At 51.6% G+C, this 19,086-nt stretch overlaps 1 protein-coding gene across 1 annotated transcript in view; it reads right to left on the bottom strand.

The window, feature by feature from the left end:
- Positions 1–1,157: 1,157 nt before the first annotated feature.
- The window catches only part of LOC110531508 (cerebellin-1), a 25,167-nt gene continuing 7,238 nt past the window's right edge, over positions 1,158–19,086 (bottom strand). Inside the window, exons 3-4 of the mRNA XM_036987372.1 lie at positions 1,597–1,716; positions 1,158–1,383 (exon numbers count right to left, since the gene is read on the bottom strand). Of these exons, the coding sequence (XP_036843267.1) occupies positions 1,186–1,383; positions 1,597–1,716 (318 nt within the window). The 3' untranslated portion in view covers positions 1,158–1,185. The remainder of the gene's footprint in view (positions 1,384–1,596; positions 1,717–19,086) is intronic.

The raw sequence follows: 19,086 nt of genomic DNA, 5'->3' as shown, positions 1-19,086 counted from the left end.
CACACATCTTTAAAGAATAAACCAACACCCCCTCCTATATATTCTTACATGCCTCCTCTCGGTATTCAAGCAGCGAGAGAAATTGGTTGTGACAGTGTACGGTATGAAACCCATAGGCAACACACACACACACACACACACACACCTCGCCAAAAATACCATCTGCCGCCGGATCCACCAGGGTGAACTGCAGGAGTCCTTACCCAGACTCCTCCACTCGAAGCGTTGAAGGTGTCCGCACTATTTACAGCACAAACACATGCACAGCTTTGGAGAAGGTGGAAGTAATCCCTTTCAATACTGATTCAGGGTTAGATTTGATGTAATCTCCCGAACAGTTGAGGTTATCATAGGGAGCATAGAATCTGATCCTAGATCTGTGGTAAGGTCAACTTCTATTATACAGTTACAGTGTCACCCTTATGATTACATTTGTGATCTGGGCCTGCATTCATAAAGTATATCAGAGTAGGGGGGTGGGGTGGTTCGATGCCAGCTGCCCATCATAGGGCTGGCTACCTGTCATCATCATCTTGCTCCAAGTAGCATTCCTCAGCGACTAGGCCATACCCCAAAACTATACAATAAAATGCCAGATTACATTCTGTCTCTGTTGTTCATTCAGTTAAGCCTGTCCTTGATTGATCTTTACCTACAAAGATTCCATTGTCTTTTATTACCTTTAGAACAATTATTATTTCTATGTAATTATTATTATTATGTCATTATTAGCATTTCATGCATCAAAGGAACTTGAATACGATCCACAATACATAACTACACAAGCATGACACCTACTGTATGATCTACAGTATCATTCATATGCTGGAGCAGTGTATAGAAAAAAGTCTTATGCAAAATGGTACCATTCAGGATTTTGTGATAAAAACTCCTCCTCCTTTGTGATACAAACTCCTCCTTTGTAATACAAAACTCCTCCCCCTTTGTGATACAAACTCCTCCTTTGTAATACAAACTCCTCCTCCTTTGTTATACAAACTCCTCCTCAGTCTGTCTTGTCCTCTATCTCTTTCACACCCTATCCTCTCTCTCTCTCTCTATATATGTCTCTCACGTCCTCTCTATCTATCCCATCACTCACTTGCTTACCCATCTCTTATTCTCTCACTCCTATCTCCCCACATTCCTCCCCCTCGTCTCTCCCTCCCCTTCCCCCCTCCCTTCTTACAAAGGAAACACCAGAAACCCAGAGAAGGTGGAGTATTTCCATCCTCCCATCAGGTTCCCTCTCTCCAGTTTGAGATAAGCCTTATCTCCTCTCTCCATGGTGACCAAGCCAGCGTTGGTGGCTGCTTCCCTGGTCACGTCTTGGTCCCCGGCAAAGGCTGAGATGAACGGATGTCCATTTAAAACCAGACTCACCTGAAAGAAAGGGATAGAGGGAGGGGGAGGGGAAAGGGAGGTGGAGGGGTAGAGGGAGAGAGAGCGATATAGAATAGAGAGAGATAGAGGGAGCAGGAGACAAGGAACAAGATTAATCATGGTCTTTCGAATTACCTTACCTTCCTATGCACACCCTGACATGGTTTTGTGTAGGGCATCAACTTTGTATTTGTGTCCTAGTGTTTGTCTCACCTGAATGGTCTGTCGGTTATAGACCTTGACCACGTTGAAACAGAAACTATAGACTCCTGTTCTAGGCGCCACGAAGATGCTCCGTGCTGGATCAAAATGGCTGCCCACATTCACAAGGATCTGAGAGAGAGAAAGGGAAAGAGAGAGACGGAAAGGGGTGGGGGGAGAAGAAGTAAAGGAGAGAAAGAGAGAGACGGAGAGGGGTGGGGGAGAAGAAGTAAAGAAGAGAGAGAGACAGAGAGGGGTGGGGGGAGAAGATGTAAAGGAGAGAGAGAGACAGAGAGGGGTGGGGGGAGAAGATGTAAAGAAGAGAGAGACGGAGAGGGGTGGGGGAGAAGATGTAAAGAAGAGAGAGAGACAGAGAGGGGTGGGGGGAGAAGATGTAAAGAAGAGAGAGAGACAGAGAGGGGTGGGGGGAGAAGATGTAAAGGAGAGAGAGAGACAGAGAGGGGTGGGGGGAGAAGATGTAAAGAAGAGAGAGACGGAGAGGGGTGGGGGAGAAGATGTAAAGAAGAGAGAGAGACAGAGAGGGGTGGGAGGAGAAGATGTAAAGAAGAGAGAGAGACAGAGAGGGGTGGGGGGAGAAGATGTAAAGAAGAGAGAGACAGAGAGGGGTGGGGGAGAAGATGTAAAGGAGAGAAAGAGAGACGGAGAGGGGCGGGGGGAGAAGATGTAAAGAAGAGAGAGACAGAGAGGGGTGGGGGGAGAAGATGTAAAGAAGAGAGAGACGTAGAGGGGTGGGGAGAGAAGAAGTAAAGGAGAGAGAGACAGAGAGGGGTGGGGGAGAAGATGTAAAGGAGAGAGAGACAGAGAGGGGTGGGGGAGAAGATGTAAAGAAGAGAGAGACGTAGAGGGGTGGGGGGAGAAGATGTAAAGAAGAGAGAGACGTAGAGGGGTGGGGGGAGAAGATGTAAAGAAGAGAGAGACGTAGAGGGGTGGGGGGAGAAGATGTAAAGAAGAGAGAGACAGAGAGGGGTGGGGGAGAAGATGTAAAGAAGAGAGAGACAGAGAGGGGTGGGGGAGAAGAAGTAAAGAAGAGAGAGAGACAGAGAGGGGTGGGGGGAGAAGAAGTAAAGAAGAGAGAGACGTAGAGGGGTGGGGGGAGAAGATGTAAAGAAGAGAGAGACGTAGAGGGGTGGGGGAAGAAGAAATAAAGAAGAGAGAGACAGAGAGGGGTGGGGGAGAAGATGTAAAGAAGAGAGAGACAGAGAGGGGTGGGGGGAGAAGAAGTAAAGAAGAGAGAGACAGAGAGGGGTGGGGGAGAAGATGTAAAGAAGAGAGAGCGACAGAGAGGGGTGGGGGGAGAAGATGTAAAGAAGAGAGAGACAGAGAGGGGTGGGGGAGAAGATGTAAAGAAGAGAGAGACAGAGGGGGGTGGGGGGAGAAGAAGTAAAGAAGAGAGAGACAGAGAGGGGTGGGGGAGAAGATGTAAAGAAGAGAGAGAGACAGAGAGGGGTGGGGGGAGAAGATGTAAAGAAGAGAGAGACAGAGAGGGGTGGGAGGAGAAGATGTAAAGAAGAGAGAGAGACAGAGAGGGGTGGGGGGAGAAGATGTAAAGAAGAGAGAGACAGAGAGGGGTGGGAGGAGAAGATGTAAAGAAGAGAGAGACGGAGAGGGGTGGGGGGAGAAGAAGCAAAGAAGAGAGAGACAGAGAGGGGTGGGGGGAGAAGATGTAAAGAAGAGAGAGAGACAGAGAGGGGTGGGGGGAGAAGATGTAAAGAAGAGAGAGACAGAGAGGGGTGGGAGGAGAAGATGTAAAGAAGAGAGAGACGGAGAGGGGTGGGGGGAGAAGAAGTAAAGAAGAGAGAGACAGAGAGGGGTGGGAGGAGAAGATGTAAAGAAGAGAGAGACGGAGAGGGGTGGGGGGAGAAGATGTAAAGAAGAGAGAGACAGAGAGGGGTGGGGGGAGAAGATGTAAAGAAGAGAGAGACGGAGAGGGGTGGGGGAGAAGATGTAAAGAAGAGAGAGACAGAGAGGGGTGGGGGGAGAAGATGTAAAGAAGAGAGAGACGGAGAGGGGTGGGGGAGAAGATGTAAAGAAGAGAGAGAGACAGAGAGGGGTGGGGGGAGAAGATGTAAAGAAGAGAGAGACAGAGAGGGTGGGGGAGAAGATGTAAAGAAGAGAGAGACAGAGAGGGGTGGGAGGAGAAGATGTAAAGAAGAGAGAGAGACAGAGAGGGGTGGGGGGAGAAGATGTAAAGAAGAGAGAGACAGAGAGGGGTGGGGGAGAAGATGTAAAGGAGAGAAAGAGAGACGGAGAGGGGCGGGGGGAGAAGATGTAAAGAAGAGAGAGACAGAGAGGGGTGGGGGGAGAAGATGTAAAGAAGAGAGAGACGTAGAGGGGTGGGGGGAGAAGAAGTAAAGGAGAGAGAGACAGAGAGGGGTGGGGGAGAAGATGTAAAGGAGAGAGAGACGTAGAGGGGTGGGGGGAGAAGATGTAAAGAAGAGAGAGACAGAGAGGGGTGGGGGAGAAGATGTAAAGAAGAGAGAGACAGAGAGGGGTGGGGGAGAAGAAGTAAAGAAGAGAGAGAGACAGAGAGGGGTGGGGGGAGAAGAAGTAAAGAAGAGAGAGACGTAGAGGGGTGGGGGGGAGATGTAAAGAAGAGAGAGACGTAGAGGGGTGGGGGAAGAAGAAGTAAAGAAGAGAGAGACAGAGAGGGGTGGGAGGAGAAGATGTAAAGAAGAGAGAGACGGAGAGGGGTGGGGGGAGAAGATGTAAAGAAGAGAGAGACGTAGAGGGGTGGGGGGAGAAGATGTAAAGAAGAGAGAGACAGAGAGGGGTGGGGGGAGAAGAAGTAAAGAAGAGAGAGACAGAGAGGGGTGGGGGAGAAGATGTAAAGAAGAGAGAGAGACAGAGAGGGGTGGGGGGAGAAGATGTAAAGAAGAGAGAGACAGAGAGGGGTGGGGGAGAAGATGTAAAGAAGAGAGAGACAGAGAGGGGTGGGGGGAGAAGAAGTAAAGAAGAGAGAGACAGAGAGGGGTGGGGGAGAAGATGTAAAGAAGAGAGAGAGACAGAGAGGGGTGGGGGGAGAAGATGTAAAGAAGAGAGAGACAGAGAGGGGTGGGAGGAGAAGATGTAAAGAAGAGAGAGAGACAGAGAGGGGTGGGGGGAGAAGATGTAAAGAAGAGAGAGACAGAGAGGGGTGGGAGGAGAAGATGTAAAGAACAGAGAGACGGAGAGGGGTGGGGGGGGAAGAAGCAAAGAAGACAGAGACAGAGAGGGGTGGGGGGAGAAGATGTAAAGAAGAGAGAGAGACAGAGAGGTGTGGGGGGAGAAGATGTAAAGAAGAGAGAGACAGAGAGGGGTGGGAGGAGAAGATGTAAAGAAGAGAGAGACGGAGAGGGGTGGGGGGAGAAGAAGTAAAGAAGAGAGAGACAGAGAGGGGTGGGGGGAGAAGAAGTAAAGAAGAGAGAGACAGAGAGGGGTGGGAGGAGAAGATGTAAAGAAGAGAGAGACGGAGAGGGGTGGGGGGAGAAGATGTAAAGAAGAGAGAGACGGAGAGGGGTGGGGGAGAAGATGTAAAGAAGAGAGAGAGACAGAGAGGGGTGGGGGGAGAAGATGTAAAGAAGAGAGAGACAGAGAGGGTGGGGGAGAAGATGTAAAGAAGAGAGAGACAGGGAGGGGTGGGAGGAGAAGATGTAAAGAAGAGAGAGAGACAGAGAGGGGTGGGGGGAGAAGATGTAAAGAAGAGAGAGACAGAGAGGGGTGGGGGAGAAGATGTAAAGGAGAGAAAGAGAGACGGAGAGGGGCGGGGGGAGAAGATGTAAAGAAGAGAGAGACAGAGAGGGGTGGGGGGAGAAGATGTAAAGAAGAGAGAGACGTAGAGGGGTGGGGGGAGAAGAAGTAAAGGAGAGAGAGACAGAGAGGGGTGGGGGAGAAGATGTAAAGGAGAGAGAGACAGAGAGGGGTGGGGGAGAAGATGTAAAGAAGAGAGAGACGTAGAGGGGTGGGGGGAGAAGATGTAAAGAAGAGAGAGACGTAGAGGGGTGGGGTGAGAAGATGTAAAGAAGAGAGAGACGTAGAGGGGTGGGGGGAGAAGATGTAAAGAAGAGAGAGACGTAGAGGGGTGGGGGAGAAGATGTAAAGAAGAGAGAGACAGAGAGGGGTGGGGGAGAAGAAGTAAAGAAGAGAGAGAGACAGAGAGGGGTGGGGGGAGAAGAAGTAAAGAAGAGAGAGACATAGAGGGGTGGGGGGAGAAGATGTAAAGAAGAGAGAGACGTAGAGGGGTGGGGGAAGAAGAAGTAAAGAAGAGAGAGACAGAGAGGGGTGGGGGAGAAGATGTAAAGAAGAGAGAGACAGAGAGGGGTGGGGGGAGAAGAAGTAAAGAAGAGAGAGACAGAGAGGGGTGGGGGAGAAGATGTAAAGAAGAGAGAGAGACAGAGAGGGGTGGGGGGAGAAGATGTAAAGAAGAGAGAGACAGAGAGGGGTGGGGGAGAAGATGTAAAGAAGAGAGAGACAGAGAGGGGTGGGGGGAGAAGAAGTAAAGAAGAGAGAGACAGAGAGGGGTGGGGGAGAAGATGTAAAGAAGAGAGAGAGACAGAGAGGGGTGGGGGGAGAAGATGTAAAGAAGAGAGAGACAGAGAGGGGTGGGAGGAGAAGATGTAAAGAAGAGAGAGAGACAGAGAGGGGTGGGGGGAGAAGATGTAAAGAAGAGAGAGACAGAGAGGGGTGGGAGGAGAAGATGTAAAGAAGAGAGAGACGGAGAGGGGTGGGGGGAGAAGAAGCAAAGAAGAGAGAGACAGAGAGGGGTGGGGGGAGAAGATGTAAAGAAGAGAGAGAGACAGAGAGGGGTGGGGGGAGAAGATGTAAAGAAGAGAGAGACAGAGAGGGGTGGGAGGAGAAGATGTAAAGAAGAGAGAGACGGAGAGGGGTGGGGGGAGAAGAAGTAAAGAAGAGAGAGACAGAGAGGGGTGGGGGGAGAAGAAGTAAAGAAGAGAGAGACAGAGAGGGGTGGGAGGAGAAGATGTAAAGAAGAGAGAGACGGAGAGGGGTGGGGGGAGAAGATGTAAAGAAGAGAGAGACAGAGAGGGGTGGGGGAGAAGATGTAAAGAAGAGAGAGACAGAGAGGGGTGGGGGGAGAAGAAGTAAAGAAGAGAGAGACAGAGAGGGTTGGGGGAGAAGATGTAAAGAAGAGAGAGAGACAGAGAGGGGTGGGGGGAGAAGATGTAAAGAAGAGAGAGACAGAGAGGGGTGGGAGGAGAAGATGTAAAGAAGAGAGAGAGACAGAGAGGGGTGGGGGGAGAAGATGTAAAGAAGAGAGAGACAGAGAGGGGTGGGAGGAGAAGATGTAAAGAAGAGAGAGACGGAGAGGGGTGGGGGGAGAAGAAGCAAAGAAGAGAGAGACAGAGAGGGGTGGGGGGAGAAGATGTAAAGAAGAGAGAGAGACAGAGAGGGGTGGGGGGAGAAGATGTAAAGAAGAGAGAGACAGAGAGGGGTGGGAGGAGAAGATGTAAAGAAGAGAGAGACGGAGAGGGGTGGGGGGAGAAGAAGTAAAGAAGAGAGAGACAGAGAGGGGTGGGGGGAGAAGAAGTAAAGAAGAGAGAGACAGAGAGGGGTGGGAGGAGAAGATGTAAAGAAGAGAGAGACGGAGAGGGGTGGGGGGAGAAGATGTAAAGAAGAGAGAGACAGAGAGGGGTGGGGGGAGAAGATGTAAAGAAGAGAGAGACGGAGAGGGGTGGGGGAGAAGATGTAAAGAAGAGAGAGAGACAGAGAGGGGTGGGGGGAGAAGATGTAAAGAAGAGAGAGACAGAGAGGGGTGGGGGGAGAAGATGTAAAGAAGAGAGAGACAGAGAGGTTTGGGGGAGAAGATGTAAAGAAGAGAGAGACAGAGAGGGGTGGGGGGAGAAGAAGTAAAGAAGAGAGAGACAGAGAGGGGTGGGGGAGAAGATGTAAAGAAGAGAGAGAGACAGAGAGGGGTGGGGGGAGAAGATGTAAAGAAGAGAGAGACAGAGAGGGGTGGGGGAGAAGATGTAAAGAAGAGAGAGACAGAGAGTGGTGGGGGGAGAAGAAGTAAAGAAGAGAGAGACAGAGAGGGGTGGGGGAGAAGATGTAAAGAAGAGAGAGAGACAGAGAGGGGTGGGGGGAGAAGATGTAAAGAAGAGAGAGACAGAGAGGGGTGGGGGAGAAGATGTAAAGAAGAGAGAGACAGAGAGGGGTGGGGGGAGAAGAAGTAAAGAAGAGAGAGACAGAGAGGGGTGGGGGAGAAGATGTAAAGAAGAGAGAGAGACAGAGAGGGGTGGGGGGAGAAGATGTAAAGAAGAGAGAGACAGAGAGGGGTGGGAGGAGAAGATGTAAAGAAGAGAGAGACAGAGAGGGGTGGGGGAGAAGATGTAAAGGAGAGAAAGAGAGACGGAGAGGGGCGGGGGGAGAAGATGTAAAGAAGAGAGAGACAGAGAGGGGTGGGGGAGAAGATGTAAAGAAGAGAGAGACAGAGAGGGGTGGGGGGAGAAGAAGTAAAGAAGAGAGAGACAGAGAGGGGTGGGGGAGAAGATGTAAAGAAGAGAGAGAGACAGAGAGGGGTGGGGGGAGAAGATGTAAAGAAGAGAGAGACAGAGAGGGGTGGGAGGAGAAGATGTAAAGAAGAGAGAGAGACAGAGAGGGGTGGGGGGAGAAGATGTAAAGAAGAGAGAGACAGAGAGGGGTGGGAGGAGAAGATGTAAAGAACAGAGAGACGGAGAGGGGTGGGGGGAGAAGAAGCAAAGAAGACAGAGACAGAGAGGGGTGGGGGGAGAAGATGTAAAGAAGAGAGAGAGACAGAGAGGGGTGGGGGGAGAAGATGTAAAGAAGAGAGAGACAGAGAGGGGTGGGAGGAGAAGATGTAAAGAAGAGAGAGACGGAGAGGGGTGGGGGGAGAAGAAGTAAAGAGGAGAGAGACAGAGAGGGGTGGGGGGAGAAGAAGTAAAGAAGAGAGAGACAGAGAGGGGTGGGAGGAGAAGATGTAAAGAAGAGAGAGACGGAGAGGGGTGGGGGGAGAAGATGTAAAGAAGAGAGAGACGGAGAGGGGTGGGGGAGAAGATGTAAAGAAGAGAGAGAGACAGAGAGGGGTGGGGGGAGAAGATGTAAAGAAGAGAGAGACAGAGAGGGTGGGGGAGAAGATGTAAAGAAGAGAGAGACAGAGAGGGGTGGGAGGAGAAGATGTAAAGAAGAGAGAGAGACAGAGAGGGGTGGGGGGAGAAGATGTAAAGAAGAGAGAGACAGAGAGGGGTGGGGGAGAAGATGTAAAGGAGAGAAAGAGAGACGGAGAGGGGCGGGGGGAGAAGATGTAAAGAAGAGAGAGACAGAGAGGGTTGGGGGGAGAAGATGTAAAGAAGAGAGAGACGTAGAGGGGTGGGGGGAGAAGAAGTAAAGGAGAGAGAGACAGAGAGGGGTGGGGAAGAAGATGTAAAGGAGAGAGAGACAGAGAGGGGTGGGGGAGAAGATGTAAAGAAGAGAGAGACGTAGAGGGGTGGGGGGAGAAGATGTAAAGAAGAGAGAGACGTAGAGGGGTGGGGTGAGAAGATGTAAAGAAGAGAGAGACGTAGAGGGGTGGGGGGAGAAGATGTAAAGAAGAGAGAGACGTAGAGGGGTGGGGGAGAAGATGTAAAGAAGAGAGAGACAGAGAGGGGTGGGGGAGAAGAAGTAAAGAAGAGAGAGAGACAGAGAGGGGTGGGGGGAGAAGAAGTAAAGAAGAGAGAGACGTAGAGGGGTGGGGGGAGAAGATGTAAAGAAGAGAGAGACGTAGAGGGGTGGGGGAAGAAGAAGTAAAGAAGAGAGAGACAGAGAGGGGTGGGGGAGAAGATGTAAAGAAGAGAGAGACAGAGAGGGGTGGGGGGAGAAGAAGTAAAGAAGAGAGAGACAGAGAGGGGTGGGGGAGAAGATGTAAAGAAGAGAGAGAGACAGAGAGGGGTGGGGGGAGAAGATGTAAAGAAGAGAGAGACAGAGAGGGGTGGGGGAGAAGATGTAAAGAAGAGAGAGACAGAGAGGGGTGGGGGGAGAAGAAGTAAAGAAGAGAGAGACAGAGAGGGGTGGGGGAGAAGATGTAAAGAAGAGAGAGAGACAGAGAGGGGTGGGGGGAGAAGATGTAAAGAAGAGAGAGACAGAGAGGGGTGGGAGGAGAAGATGTAAAGAAGAGAGAGAGACAGAGAGGGGTGGGGGGAGAAGATGTAAAGAAGAGAGAGACAGAGAGGGGTGGGAGGAGAAGATGTAAAGAAGAGAGAGACGGAGAGGGGTTGGGGGAGAAGAAGCAAAGAAGAGAGAGACAGAGAGGGGTGGGGGGAGAAGATGTAAAGAAGAGAGAGAGACAGAGAGGGGTGGGGGGAGAAGATGTAAAGAAGAGAGAGACAGAGAGGGGTGGGAGGAGAAGATGTAAAGAAGAGAGAGACGGAGAGGGGTGGGGGGAGAAGAAGTAAAGAAGAGAGAGACAGAGAGGGGTGGGGGGAGAAGAAGTAAAGAAGAGAGAGACAGAGAGGGGTGGGAGGAGAAGATGTAAAGAAGAGAGAGACGGAGAGGGGTGGGGGGAGAAGATGTAAAGAAGAGAGAGACAGAGAGGGGTGGGGGAGAAGATGTAAAGAAGAGAGAGACAGAGAGGGGTGGGGGGAGAAGAAGTAAAGAAGAGAGAGACAGAGAGGGTTTGGGGAGAAGATGTAAAGAAGAGAGAGAGACAGAGAGGGGTGGGGGGAGAAGATGTAAAGAAGAGAGAGACAGAGAGGGGTGGGAGGAGAAGATGTAAAGAAGAGAGAGAGACAGAGAGGGGTGGGGGGAGAAGATGTAAAGAAGAGAGAGACAGAGAGGGGTGGGAGGAGAAGATGTAAAGAAGAGAGAGACGGAGAGGGGTGGGGGGAGATGAAGCAAAGAAGAGAGAGACAGAGAGGGGTGGGGGGAGAAGATGTAAAGAAGAGAGAGAGACAGAGAGGGGTGGGGGGAGAAGATGTAAAGAAGAGAGAGACAGAGAGGGGTGGGAGGAGAAGATGTAAAGAAGAGAGAGACGGAGAGGGGTGGGGGGAGAAGAAGTAAAGAAGAGAGAGACAGAGAGGGGTGGGGGGAGAAGAAGTAAAGAAGAGAGAGACAGAGAGGGGTGGGAGGAGAAGATGTAAAGAAGAGAGAGACGGAGAGGGGTGGGGGGAGAAGATGTAAAGAAGAGAGAGACAGAGAGGGGTGGGGGGAGAAGATGTAAAGAAGAGAGAGACGGAGAGGGGTGGGGGAGAAGATGTAAAGAAGAGAGAGAGACAGAGAGGGGTGGGGGGAGAAGATGTAAAGAAGAGAGAGACAGAGAGGGGTGGGGGAGAAGATGTAAAGAAGAGAGAGACAGAGAGGGTGGGGGGAGAAGATGTAAAGAAGAGAGAGACAGAGAGGGGTGGGGGAGAAGATGTAAAGAAGAGAGAGACAGAGAGGGGTGGGGGAGAAGAAGTAAAGAAGAGAGAGACAGAGAGGGGTGGGGGAGAAGATGTAAAGAAGAGAGAGACGTAGAGGGGTGGGGGGAGAAGATGTAAAGAAGAGAGAGACGTAGAGGGGTGGGGGGAGAAGATGTAAAGAAGAGAGAGACAGAGAGGGGTGGGGGGAGAAGATGTAAAGAAGAGAGAGACAGAGAGGGGTGGGGGAGAAGATGTAAAGAAGAGAGAGACAGAGAGGGGTGGGGGAGAAGATGTAAAGAAGAGAGAGACCGAGAGGGGTGGGGGGAGAAGATGTAAAGAAGAGAGAGACAGAGAGGGGTGGGGGGAGAAGAAGTAAAGAAGAGAGAGACGTAGAGGGGTGGGGGGAGAAGATGTAAAGAAGAGAGAGACAGAGAGGGGTGGGGGGAGAAGATGTAAAGAAGAGAGAGACAGAGAGGGGTGGGGGGAGAAGATGTAAAGAAGAGAGAGACAGAGAGGGGTGGGAGGAGAAGATGTAAAGAACAGAGAGACGGAGAGGGGTGGGGGGAGAAGAAGCAAAGAAGACAGAGACAGAGAGGGGTGGGGGGAGAAGATGTAAAGAAGAGAGAGAGACAGAGAGGGGTGGGGGGAGAAGATGTAAAGAAGAGAGAGACAGAGAGGGGTGGGAGGAGAAGATGTAAAGAAGAGAGAGACGGAGAGGGGTGGGGGGAGAAGAAGTAAAGAGGAGAGAGACAGAGAGGGGTGGGGGGAGAAGAAGTAAAGAAGAGAGAGACAGAGAGGGGTGGGAGGAGAAGATGTAAAGAAGAGAGAGACGGAGAGGGGTGGGGGGAGAAGATGTAAAGAAGAGAGAGACGGAGAGGGGTGGGGGAGAAGATGTAAAGAAGAGAGAGAGACAGAGAGGGGTGGGGGGAGAAGATGTAAAGAAGAGAGAGACAGAGAGGGTGGGGGAGAAGATGTAAAGAAGAGAGAGACAGAGAGGGGTGGGAGGAGAAGATGTAAAGAAGAGAGAGAGACAGAGAGGGGTGGGGGGAGAAGATGTAAAGAAGAGAGAGACAGAGAGGGGTGGGGGAGAAGATGTAAAGGAGAGAAAGAGAGACGGAGAGGGGCGGGGGGAGAAGATGTAAAGAAGAGAGAGACAGAGAGGGGTGGGGGAGAAGATGTAAAGAAGAGAGAGACGTAGAGGGGTGGGGGGAGAAGAAGTAAAGGAGAGAGAGACAGAGAGGGGTGGGGGAGAAGATGTAAAGGAGAGAGAGACAGAGAGGGGTGGGGGAGAAGATGTAAAGAAGAGAGAGACGTAGAGGGGTGGGGGGAGAAGATGTAAAGAAGAGAGAGACGTAGAGGGGTGGGGTGAGAAGATGTAAAGAAGAGAGAGACGTAGAGGGGTGGGGGGAGAAGATGTAAAGAAGAGAGAGACGTAGAGGGGTGGGGGAGAAGATGTAAAGAAGAGAGAGACAGAGAGGGGTGGGGGAGAAGAAGTAAAGAAGAGAGAGAGACAGAGAGGGGTGGGGGGAGAAGAAGTAAAGAAGAGAGAGACGTAGAGGGGTGGGGGGAGAAGATGTAAAGAAGAGAGAGACGTAGAGGGGTGGGGGAAGAAGAAGTAAAGAAGAGAGAGACAGAGAGGGGTGGGGGAGAAGATGTAAAGAAGAGAGAGACAGAGAGGGGTGGGGGGAGAAGAAGTAAAGAAGAGAGAGACAGAGAGGGGTGGGGGAGAAGATGTAAAGAAGAGAGAGAGACAGAGAGGGGTGGGGGGAGAAGATGTAAAGAAGAGAGAGACAGAGAGGGGTGGGGGAGAAGATGTAAAGAAGAGAGAGACAGAGAGGGGTGGGGGGAGAAGAAGTAAAGAAGAGAGAGACAGATAGGGGTGGGGGAGAAGATGTAAAGAAGAGAGAGAGACAGAGAGGGGTGGGGGGAGAAGATGTAAAGAAGAGAGAGACAGAGAGGGGTGGGAGGAGAAGATGTAAAGAAGAGAGAGAGACAGAGAGGGGTGGGGGGAGAAGATGTAAAGAAGAGAGAGACAGAGAGGGGTGGGAGGAGAAGATGTAAAGAAGAGAGAGACGGAGAGGGGTTGGGGGAGAAGAAGCAAAGAAGAGAGAGACAGAGAGGGGTGGGGGGAGAAGATGTAAAGAAGAGAGAGAGACAGAGAGGGGTGGGGGGAGAAGATGTAAAGAAGAGAGAGACAGAGAGGGGTGGGAGGAGAAGATGTAAAGAAGAGAGAGACGGAGAGGGGTGGGGGGAGAAGAAGTAAAGAAGAGAGAGACAGAGAGGGGTGGGGGGAGAAGAAGTAAAGAAGAGAGAGACAGAGAGGGGTGGGAGGAGAAGATGTAAAGAAGAGAGAGACGGAGAGGGGTGGGGGGAGAAGATGTAAAGAAGAGAGAGACAGAGAGGGGTGGGGGAGAAGATGTAAAGAAGAGAGAGACAGAGAGGGGTGGGGGGAGAAGAAGTAAAGAAGAGAGAGACAGAGAGGGTTGGGGGAGAAGATGTAAAGAAGAGAGAGAGACAGAGAGGGGTGGGGGGAGAAGATGTAAAGAAGAGAGAGACAGAGAGGGGTGGGAGGAGAAGATGTAAAGAAGAGAGAGAGACAGAGAGGGGTGGGGGGAGAAGATGTAAAGAAGAGAGAGACAGAGAGGGGTGGGAGGAGAAGATGTAAAGAAGAGAGAGACGGAGAGGGGTGGGGGGAGATGAAGCAAAGAAGAGAGAGACAGAGAGGGGTGGGGGGAGAAGATGTAAAGAAGAGAGAGAGACAGAGAGGGGTGGGGGGAGAAGTTGTAAAGAAGAGAGAGACAGAGAGGGGTGGGAGGAGAAGATGTAAAGAAGAGAGAGACGGAGAGGGGTGGGGGAGAAGAAGTAAAGAAGAGAGAGACAGAGAGGGGTGGGGGGAGAAGAAGTAAAGAAGAGAGAGACAGAGAGGGGTGGGAGGAGAAGATGTAAAGAAGAGAGAGACGGAGAGGGGTGGGGGGAGAAGATGTAAAGAAGAGAGAGACAGAGAGGGGTGGGGGGAGAAGATGTAAAGAAGAGAGAGACGGAGAGGGGTGGGGGAGAAGATGTAAAGAAGAGAGAGAGACAGAGAGGGGTGGGGGGAGAAGATGTAAAGAAGAGAGAGACAGAGAGGGGTGGGGGAGAAGATGTAAAGAAGAGAGAGACAGAGAGGGTGGGGGGAGAAGATGTAAAGAAGAGAGAGACAGAGAGGGGTGGGGGAGAAGATGTAAAGAAGAGAGAGACAGAGAGGGGTGGGGGAGAAGAAGTAAAGAAGAGAGAGACAGAGAGGGGTGGGGGAGAAGATGTAAAGAAGAGAGAGACGTAGAGGGGTGGGGGGAGAAGATGTAAAGAAGAGAGAGACGTAGAGGGGTGGGGGGAGAAGATGTAAAGAAGAGAGAGACAGAGAGGGGTGGGGGGAGAAGATGTAAAGAAGAGAGAGACAGAGAGGGGTGGGGGAGAAGATGTAAAGAAGAGAGAGACAGAGAGGGGTGGGGGAGAAGATGTAAAGAAGAGAGAGACCGAGAGGGGTGGGGGGAGAAGATGTAAAGAAGAGAGAGACAGAGAGGGGTGGGGGGAGAAGAAGTAAAGAAGAGAGAGACGTAGAGGGGTGGGGGGAGAAGATGTAAAGAAGAGAGAGACAGAGAGGGGTGGGGGGAGAAGATGTAAAGAAGAGAGAGACAGATAGGGGTGGGGGGAGAAGATGTAAGGAAGAGAGAGACAGAGAGGGGTGGGGGGAGAAGATGTAAAGAAGAGAGAGACGTAGAGGGTGGGGGGAGAAGATGTAAAGAAGAGAGAGACAGAGAGGGGTGGGGGGAGAAGATGTAAAGAAGAGAGAGACGTAGAGGGGTGGGGGGAGAAGAAGTAAAGAAGAGAGAGACGTAGAGGGGTGGGGGAGAAGATGTAAAGAAGAGAGACACAGAGAGGGGTGGGGGGAGAAGAAGTAAAGAAGAGAGAGACGGAGAGGGGTGGGGGAGGAGTTGTAAAGAACAGAGAGACAGAGAGGGGTGGGGGGAGAAGAAGTAAAGAAGAGAGAGACAGAGAGGGGTGGGGGAGAAGATGTAAAGAAGAGAGAGAGACAGAGAGGGGTGGGGGGAGAAGATGTAAAGAAGAGAGAGACAGAGAGGGGTGGGGGGAGAAGATGTAAAGAAGAGAGAGACAGAGAGGGGTGGGGGAGAAGATGTAAAGAAGAGAGAGACGTAGAGGGGTGGGGGGAGAAGATGTAAAGAAGAGAGAGACAGAGAGGGGTGGGGGGAGAAGATGTAAAGAAGAGAGAGACAGAGAGGGGTGGGGGGAGAAGATGTAAGGAAGAGAGAGACAGAGAGGGGTGGGGGGAGAAGATGTAAAGAAGAGAGAGACGTAGAGGGGTGGGGGGAGAAGATGTAAAGAAGAGAGAGACAGAGAGGGGTGGGGGGAGAAGATGTAAAGAAGAGAGAGACGTAGAGGGGTGGGGGGAGAAGAAGTAAAGAAGAGAGAGACATAGAGGGGTGGGGGAGAAGATGTAAAGAAGAGAGACACAGAGAGGGGTGGGGGGAGAAGAAGTAAAGAAGAGAGAGACGGAGAGGGTTGGGGGAGGAGTTGTAAAGAACAGAGAGACAGAGAGGGGTGGGGGGAGAAGAAGTAAAGAAGAGAGAGACAGAGAGGGGTGGGGGAGAAGATGTAAAGAACAGAGAGAGACAGAGAGGGGTGGGGGGAGAAGATGTAAAGAAGAGAGAGACAGAGAGGGGTGGGGAGAAGATGTAAAGAAGAGAGAGACAGAGAGGGGTGGGGGAGAAGATGTAAAGAAGAGAGAGACAGAGAGGGGTGGGGGAGAAGATGTAAAGAAGAGAGAGACAGAGAGGGGTGGGGGGAGAAGATGTAAAGAAGAGAGAGACAGAGAGGGGTGGGGGAGAAGAAGTAAAGAAGAGAGAGACAGAGAGGGGTGGGGGAGAAGATGTAAAGAAGAGAGAGACAGAGAGGGGTGGGGGGAGAAGATGTAAGGAAGAGAGAGACAGAGAGGGGTGGGGGAGAAGATGTAAAGAAGAGAGAGACGTAGAGGGGTGGGGGGAGAAGATTTAAAGAAGAGAGAGACAGAGAGGGGTGGGGGGAGAAGATGTAAAGAAGAGAGAGACGTAGAGGGGTGGGGGGAGAAGAAGTAAAGAAGAGAGAGACGTAGAGGGGTGGGGGAGAAGATGTAAAGAAGAGAGACACAGAGAGGGGTGGGGGGAGAAGAAGTAAAGAAGAGAGAGACGGAGAGGGGTGGGGGAGGAGTTGTAAAGAACAGAGAGACAGAGAGGGGTGGGGGGAGAAGAAGTAAAGAAGAGAGAGACAGAGAGGGGTGGGGGAGAAGATGTAAAGAAGAGAGAGAGACAGAGAGGGGTGGGGGGAGAAGATGTAAAGAAGAGAGAGACAGAGAGGGGTGGGGGGAGAAGAAGTAAAGAAGAGAGAGAAACAGAGAGGGGTGGGGGGAGAAGAAGTAAAGAAGAGAGAGACAGAGAGGGGTGGGGGGAGAAGATGTAAAGAAGAGAGAGAGACAGAGAGGGTTGGGGGGAGACGATGTAAAGAAGAGAGAGACAGAGAGGGGTGGGAGGAGAAGATGTAAAGAAGAGAGAGAGACAGAGAGGGGTGGGGGGAGAAGATGTAAAGGAGAGAGAGACAGAGAGGGGTGGGGGAGAAGAAGTAAAGAAGAGAGAGACAGAGAGGGGTGGGGGAGAAGATGTAAAGAAGAGAGAGACCGAGAGGGGTGGGGGGAGAAGATGTAAAGAAGAGAGAGACAGAGAGGGGTGGGGGGAGAAGAAGTAAAGAAGAGAGAGACGTAGAGGGGTGGGGGGAGAAGATGTAAAGAAGAGAGAGACAGAGAGGGGTGGGGGGAGAAGATGTAAAGAAGAGAGAGACAGAGAGGGGTGGGGGGAGAAGATGTAAGGAAGAGAGAGACAGAGAGGGGTGGGGGGAGAAGATGTAAAGAAGAGAGAGACGTAGAGGGGTGGGGGAGAAGATGTAAAGAAGAGAGAGACAGAGAGGGGTGGGGGGAGAAGATGTAAAGAAGAGAGAGACGTAGAGGGGTGGGGGGAGAAGAAGTAAAGAAGAGAGAGACGTAGAGGGGTGGGGGAGAAGATGTAAAGAAGAGAGACACAGAGAGGGGTGGGGGGAGAAGAAGTAAAGAAGAGAGAGACGGAGAGGGGTGGGGGAGGAGTTGTAAAGAACAGAGAGACAGAGAGGGGTGGGGGGAGAAGAAGTAAAGAAGAGAGAGACAGAGAGGGGTGGGGGAGAAGATGTAAAGAAGAGAGAGAGACAGAGAGGGGTGGGGGGAGAAGATGTAAAGAAGAGAGAGACAGAGAGGGGTGGGGGGAGAAGATGTAAAGAAGAGAGAGACAGAGAGGGGTGGGGGAGAAGATGTAAAGAAGAGAGAGACGTAGAGGGGTGGGGGGAGAAGATGTAAAGAAGAGAGAGACAGAGAGGGGTGGGGGGAGAAGATGTAAAGAAGAGAGAGACAGAGAGGGGTGGGGGGAGAAGATGTAAAGAAGAGAGAGACGTAGAGGGGTGGGGGGAGAAGAAGTAAAGAAGAGAGAGACATAGAGGGGTGGGGGAGAAGATGTAAAGAAGAGAGACACAGAGAGGGGTGGGGGAGAAGAAGTAAAGAAGAGAGAGACGGAGAGGGGTGGGGGAGGAGTTGTAAAGAACAGAGAGACAGAGAGGGGTGGGGGAGAAGAAGTAAAGAAGAGAGAGACAGAGAGGGGTGGGGGAGAAGATGTAAAGAACAGAGAGAGACAGAGAGGGGTGGGGGGAGAAGATGTAAAGAAGAGAGAGACAGAGAGGGGTGGGGGGAGAAGATGTAAAGAAGAGAGAGACAGAGAGGGGTGGGGGAGAAGATGTAAAGAAGAGAGAGACAGAGAGGGGTGGGGGAGAAGATGTAAAGAAGAGAGAGACAGAGAGGGGTGGGGGGAGAAGATGTAAAGAAGAGAGAGACAGAGAGGGGTGGGGGAGAAGAAGTAAAGAAGAGAGAGACGTAGAGGGGTGGGGGGAGAAGATGTAAAGAAGAGAGAGACAGAGAGGGGTGGGGGAGAAGATGTAAAGAAGAGAGAGACAGAGAGGGGTGGGGGGAGAAGATGTAAGGAAGAGAGAGACAGAGAGGGATGGGGGGAGAAGATGTAAAGAAGAGAGAGACGTAGAGGGGTGGGGGGAGAAGATTTAAAGAAGAGAGAGACAGAGAGGGGTGGGGGGAGAAGATGTAAAGAAGAGAGAGACGTAGAGGGGTGGGGGGAGAAGAAGTAAAGAAGAGAGAGACGTAGAGGGGTGGGGGGAGAAGATGTAAAGAAGAGAGACACAGAGAGGGGTGGGGGGAGAAGAAGTAAAGAAGAGAGAGACGGAGAGGGGTGGGGGAGGAGTTGTAAAGAACAGAGAGACAGAGAGGGGTGGGGGGAGAAGAAGTAAAGAAGAGAGAGACAGAGAGGGGTGGGGGAGAAGATGTAAAGAAGAGAGAGAGACAGAGAGGGGTGGGGGGAGAAGATGTAAAGAAGAGAGAGAGACAGAGAGGGGTGGGGGGAGAAGAAGTAAAGAAGAGAGAGAAACAGAGAGGGGTGGGGGGAAAAGATGTAAAGAAGAGAGAGACAGAGAGGGGTGGGAGGAGAAGATGTAAAGAAGAGAGAGACGGAGAGGGGTGGGGGGAGAAGAAGCAAAGAAGAGAGAGACAGAGGGGGGTGGGGGGAGAAGATGTAAATAAGAGAGAGAGACAGAGAGGGGTGGGGGGAGAAGATGTAAAGAAGAGAGAGACAGAGAGGGGTGGGAGGAGAAGATGTAAAGAAGAGAGAGACGGAGAGGGGTGGGGGGAGAAGATGTAAAGAAGAGAGAGACAGAGAGGGGTGGGGGGAGAAGAAGTAAAGAAGAGAGAAACAGAGAGGGGTGGGAGGAGAAGATGTAAAGAAGAGAGAGACAGAGAGGGGTGGGGGGAGAAGATGTAAAGAAGAGAGAGACAGAGAGGGGTGGGGGAGAAGATGTAAAGAAGAGAGAGACAGAGAGGGGTGGGGGGAGAAGACGTAAAGAAGAGAGAGACAGAGAGGGGTGGGGGAGAAGATGTAAAGAAGAGAGAGACGTAGAGGGGTGTGGGGAGAAGATGTAAAGAAGAGAGAGACAGAGAGGGGTGGGGGGAGAAGATGTAAAGAAGAGAGAGACGTAGAGGGGTGGGAGGAGAAGC

This window comes from Oncorhynchus mykiss, chromosome 9 (assembly GCF_013265735.2).
Source record: "Oncorhynchus mykiss isolate Arlee chromosome 9, USDA_OmykA_1.1, whole genome shotgun sequence".
In the NCBI taxonomy this organism is placed as follows: domain Eukaryota; kingdom Metazoa; phylum Chordata; class Actinopteri; order Salmoniformes; family Salmonidae; genus Oncorhynchus; species Oncorhynchus mykiss.
This window is presented reverse-complemented; position numbering and strand designations above follow the sequence as displayed.